The sequence below is a fragment of the Aplysia californica genome, unplaced genomic scaffold, assembly GCF_000002075.1.
Source record: "Aplysia californica isolate F4 #8 unplaced genomic scaffold, AplCal3.0 scaffold01405, whole genome shotgun sequence".
In the NCBI taxonomy this organism is placed as follows: domain Eukaryota; kingdom Metazoa; phylum Mollusca; class Gastropoda; order Aplysiida; family Aplysiidae; genus Aplysia; species Aplysia californica.
In genome coordinates this window covers 24088-29982 of record NW_004798675.1, presented here as the reverse complement: position 1 = coordinate 29982, position 5895 = coordinate 24088, and the positions used below count along the sequence as shown (strand labels likewise).

Here is a 5895-nt window from a genome sequence, read left to right as displayed (position 1 = left end):
ATATATATATATATGTATATTTATTTATTTTTCACTTCTGCCATCGTCTGTGATTGTTGGCCCAGATATTTGAATTGATTTACTTGTTTCATTCTCCCCCCATCATTTTGTTGTTGTTTTGCTAGTTGATTTCGATATGACCATTTATATGTTGTAAAAGCACTGTCCAAAATGTTCACCTGTCTAAGACAGCCACATTTCTCCTCGACAGTGGGTGTCCGTCTTGGACAATTTCAGCGGCATAGACATGGACTTTCAGTCATGATTAGTTTTCATCTCAGTAGATTAAGATCATAAACACTCCTTACTTTCCTCTGAATAGTGAGTTTGATATTTATAACTTCACTGAAATGTTTCAGGCACAGCCAACTACTGCGTGTCTAGGACAGGGCCGGTGAAGGCAGAGGAAGGTCTAACGGGGAGACTATATATATCTGCCGACTGTGAGAGTCTTGTTGGTCACTACGGCGACATGGAGCACTTGTCAGACGGCGACCTTGATGCACTGGATGCTGAAGGCCGCTGTATTATTACACAGCACAAGATCAGGTGCCCATGCTCTCGACATTTTTGGTATAAAGATTTAGTTTTTGTCGTCAACATTAGTTGTGTGTAATATACATGTGTAAACTTGGAGAAAGACTTAAACCAGTCTGGGTTTGCCATTGTCTCAAAAGTTGAAAGGTTTTTAGTTTAGCTTTAGTCTGAGTGTTACAACCCTTGTAACACAAGTGGGTCACGTTAGTGCTGAAGGTTAGAGGTGCTACTGCAGATGTAACAAAGGAAAGAAGGAGGAGAGATAAGGGTGATAGATGTTTGATAGGAAAGAAGGAGGAGAGATAAGGGTGATAGATGTTTGATAGGAAAGAAGGAGGAGAGATAAGGGTGATAGATGTTTGATAGGACAGAAGGAACAAACCACAACAGAGCACCCGTCAACCACTGACTCTTAAGCTACTGAGCCTTTCTCAACTGAAACTTTTTTGGATCGGAAAAGTAAAGTACAGCAACTGAAACTTTCCACACTGACCCCCCTGCATGTGATTTGGTTTGTCTGTCAGACTTGCGGGAGAAGAGAAGGAGGTGGCTATCATCAACGTCTACGTCCCGCGGGTGGGCGAGGACAGGGAGGACAGACACGAGTACAAGGTCAAGTTCCTGGGGATGCTGCAGGGCAGGGCGGAGGCTTTGCTGGAGGAGGGAATGTAAGGGTGGTTGTTGTTGCTGTTGTTTCTGTTGTTGTTGTTGTTTTTGTTATTGCTGCTACTGCTGCTGTTGTTGAGGCTGCTGTTTGTTGTTGTTGTGGTTGCTGTTGTGGATGATCTAGGAGATATAAGAACAGTTGTTGTTGTTGTTGTTGTTGATCCAAAAAATGTAAGAACAATTGTTGTTGTTATTATTGTTGTTGTTGTTGATCCAAAAAATGTAAGAACAATTGTTGTTGTTGTTGTTATCGATCTAGAAGATATGAAAACAGTTGTTGTTGTTATCAGAGATGCCAAATCTCCTGTTTTTCTGGGTTTTTTCCTACTCTTGCAAAGGAAAGGGGAATGGGAAGAGAAATGTTTTTGTTTGCTCATGGAAAGATTTTACAAGGTTCGTTTTAGGTGAGGTGTGGTGCTCCGCTCATTTTCAGGTTTTTTTTCAAGAATCATTTGGCATCCCTGCTACGATTTAGAAGATATGAGAACAGTTGTTGTTGTTGTTGTTATAGATCTAGAAGATGTAAGAACAGTTGTTGTTGTTGTTGTTATAGATCTAGAAGATGTAAGAACAGTTGTTGTTGTTGTTGTTATAGATCTAGAAGATGTAAGAACAGTTGTTGTTGTTGTTGTTATAGATCTAGAAGATGTAAGAACAGTTGTTGTTGTTGTTGTTATAGATCTAGAAGATGTAAGAACAGTTGTTGTTGTTGTTGTTGTTATCGATCAAGAAGATGTAAGAACAGTTGTTGGTGTTGTTATTGGTCTAGAAGATGTAAGAACAGTTGTTGTTTGTTGTTGTTATTGGTCCAGAAGATCTGTAATGTGGCGTCGGTGGCGTAGTGGTAAGGCTACCAGATTCCTAATCATGAGGTTGCGGGTTCAAGGGTTCAAACCGCGGATGCTACGTTGTATCCTCAAGAAAGGCACTTTACATAAAGTTTCCTCACTTCACCCAGGTGGGAATGGGTACCCGGCAATAGACAGCGAAAGATCTTGTCAGTTTGTTAGTGTTTGATTGTGTGGAATCTGCAGCTTGTTCTGTATACTCCTTGGGAATTTGAGAATGTTTGTGAGCCATGTTCTAGAGTCTGCTGGGAGTAGTAATAGCCTGTGTAAACTCCATGCTGTTGTGATGTGCACAGTATAAAATACAATCCATTTCATTTTTTTTTTTTACCCCCCAGGGCTGTGCCACTGACTGAAGTGTCTTTAGGCCATTCTCAAAGGGGGGGACATTTCTCGTTCAAGCATAGTAGAATTGTTTTAATGTATGGTTGTGGTGGTTCTTCTTTATATGGTTGAACTGGTTTTTCTTGTTACTGGGAAATATTTTCTCCTGTGTGAATGAATTATTACTAACTTTTCAGTGATCATGTGATTGATGTAAAGCGCTCAGAGCTTATGCTCGTATTGTATTGAGCGCTGTATTAAAATGAGGAATCCTCAGGAAAATAAGGTATAGTCACAAACTGAATATCGTGAGGGTATCAATTTTGAACGCTTGTTGACTCATAACTGTACTTATGTTCAACTGCTGGTTGATTATTGTTGTTAGATTTCCCTTTCAACAAACATAACAATAAACCACCAGTCAAACAAATATGAAATTATGAGTCCACGAGCTTTTAAAATTGGCGCCCTCACAATTTCCAGTTTGTGATTATGCCCGTTTTTTTCTGTGGACTCCTCAAATGCAATTTATTATTATTATTTTTTTTATTATTATTATTATTTTTATTATTATTATTATTTTTATAATTATTATTTTTTTTTAAAATAATAATAATTATTATTATTATTATTATTATTATTATTATTATTATTATTATTATGTGTTAGAAGAAACATGTGTTGTTTGTTTTTTTCAGTCATGTCATCATCTTGGGAGATCTGAACCTGACCCACAAGCCTTTGGACAACCCCGAGTATGATGTAAGACATTTATTCACCGAGACATTCTTGTGTACTCAAACCTTACAGATCCAGTCTGGTATATTTCCCTAGTGGGTGGTTGGAGTGCCCCACTACGCGACCTCAGTGCTTTCTTGTTGTATCTCCATTTTTTTAACATTGAAAATGTGACTTCTTCTTAAGCTTTCTCTTTGAAATGAACTGTTTTCACTGTTAGTAAAAATGGATAATGCGACTAGAAACACTGAGGTCGCGACTGGTAGGTCCTACTTCTTTACTTTCCCTCTGGTGTTTCTGTCTGTGTGGGTGGTTGGAGGGTGTCACTGGTAGGTCCTACTTCTTTACTTTCCCTCTGTTGTTTCTGTCTGTGTGTGTGGTTGGAGGGTGTCACTGGTAGGTCCTACTTCTTTACTTTCCCTCTGTTGTTTCTGTCTGTGTGGGTGGTTGGAGGGTGTCACTGGTAGGTCCTACTTCTTTACCTTCCCTCTGGTGTTTGTTTCTGTCTGTCTGTTTGTCTTACTTTTTCCTCTGCACTGGACGGCCATTGTTGTGTCGATGTCCCCTCTTGGTACTGAAACAAACAGGATATTTCCCTCTCGAGGTCTGCGTGGCGTTCCCACCCTCCCCCTCCCATCCTTACCATAGGCTAACCCTTGCCCATCCTCTTGGCTTTGGGGCCCATTTTAGGAGGCACACAAGATCAAGGAGTACAATGTGTTAGGAATCGAGGATGGGCCTTGTGCTTCGCGTTAGATGGACAGAAAGGAGAAAAATTCTTCGCTTTTGGGGCCGCTAATTGCTTTTGTTTGGTTATCGCGACCTCGTTGAAAGCGATTTATGTCTGTTTGCAACCTCGTTGGAGCTGACGTACATTTACAAAGAGATATAGAGGTAAAAATCGGGGATTAAGGATTGTCTCGTTGTAGCCAACTTCTCGTTGAATTTGACCTCTTTGAATGCGACACCCACTGTATTTTTTGTACTAATTACCCCCCAGTAGCTGTTAAGTTCAGCTCAGCAGCATGCTATCATCACAAGGTTTCTTTTGATGTTTTTTTTTCTTTTTTCAGGACAATTTTCAGGTTAGGCCGAGTCGTGTCTGGATCAACAACATTTTGCAAGCAAAAGAGCAGGACTCGTCTCTACCTCCGTCAACTGGCATGATCTCAGAGTTGTGTCCAGGCAACCTCAAGGGCGGTCGTTTCAGCGACGTTTTCCGCCAGCTGCACCCACAGAAAGACGACGGCTTCACCAACTGGAACACCGCCACTGACGCGCGGAAAGCCAACTTTGGCCGGAGACTGGACTACATTCTGGTGAACCTGGAGCTGGCCAAGTACGTGACGAGCTGTGAGATCATGGCGGAGGTTGAAGGTTCGGACCACTGCCCCGTGGTGGTCACTCTGAGCGCCGACCCTGTGGCGGCGTCGGTCACTCCGAACTTGTGCACAAAACTCATGCCTGAATTCAGAGGCCAGCAGCAGAAGTTGTCGTCTTTTTTCTCAAAGACGGAAAAGTTTGCGGCTTCATCGTTGTCTTCGTCCCCCGTTCAAGTAGACTCTGACTCAATTGTTTTGTCCAGTTCACAAGAGGATTCTGGCAACGTTTTGTCGTGCTCCCCCTTCACAAAGTCTAAAAGTCTTCCTCCGCAAGTGTCGGAGAAAAGCAAATTGAAGAGAAACAGTTCTGCGGTCGATAACACCAAGAACAAAAAGTTGAAAAAGAATGACACAGGAAGTAAACAAGCCAGTTTGATTTCCTTTTTCTCCTCCTCGAGTTCATCTAAAAGCGACAAAGTGTCCAACAATTCAAAAGCTAGTCTCAACGTTCAGAGACGGTCAGACTCTGCCAGCAAAAACAACACAATAGAAGTTCGGGATGATAAGTGTATAGACAACTCTGTGAAAGCTGAGACTTTAGAAATTGTTGAAACGGTACAATTGGGTGAAGAGGGCGAGGTCAACAAACTCTGTGACTCATCAACTGCGAAACAGGAAGTTCCTTTACGTCGTACGTCTACAAACATTTCGTCGTCGTCGTCGTCATCAGTGGCCCCCATCAACCCGCCGCCGACTAAATCCTCGGCCAGCGTGTGGAAGTCCCTGCTCGGCGGCCTCCCCCCTCCCCCACTGTGCCCGGGACACAAGGAGCCGTGTGTCTTGAAGACGGTGAAAAAGGCGGGCCCCAACAAGAACAAACAGTTTTACTCCTGTCCCAGACCCGACGGGGCTCCGGGAAAACCTGAGTTCAGGTGTAACTTTTTCCAGTGGCTGAATGATAAGAAGAAAAAAAAGACGTGATTATGAGTGGATTGTATTACTATTTTGGGAGATGTTTTTGTTTTGTTTGGCTTGTGATACTGTTGTCATAATGCTGGGTATTGGTTGTTTTGTTTGTTTTGTTTTGAAGGTTTGGTTTTTTTTGTTGCTTTTTTTTTGTTAATGGGGGGGGGATAATAACATTAACGATAATAATGGTAATGATAATAGTAACAATAATTATGATAATAATAAAAGCATAATTTTGTATAGCGTTAATGGGGGGGGGGGGGGGGTGGCAGATCCAATTTTGAGTCGGATCCAACTGACTGGCCTAACTAACTGGTTTAAATCTCGTATTTGGAATTTCAGCGGTGAGCAAATTCACTTTTGTTATTACATTGTGTGTATCGGTTGTGTCATCACTCTGAATGGTGTGGGCGGTTGGCGGGTGCTCTGGTGTGGTTTGCTTCTTCTTTCCTATCAAACATCTATCGTCCTTATCTCCCCTTCTTCTTTTT

General features: G+C 41.9%; 1 protein-coding gene across 1 annotated transcript in view; it reads left to right on the top strand.

Annotated features, from left to right (window-relative positions):
* The window catches only part of LOC101850622 (DNA-(apurinic or apyrimidinic site) endonuclease 2), a 10904-nt gene extending 5342 nt beyond the window's left edge, over positions 1–5562 (top strand). The window contains exons 4-7 of the mRNA XM_005112781.3: positions 360–549; positions 1062–1205; positions 3074–3137; positions 4187–5562. Of these exons, the coding sequence (XP_005112838.1) occupies positions 360–549; positions 1062–1205; positions 3074–3137; positions 4187–5416 (1628 nt within the window). The 3' untranslated portion in view covers positions 5417–5562. The remainder of the gene's footprint in view (positions 1–359; positions 550–1061; positions 1206–3073; positions 3138–4186) is intronic.
* Positions 5563–5895: the final 333 nt, after the last annotated feature.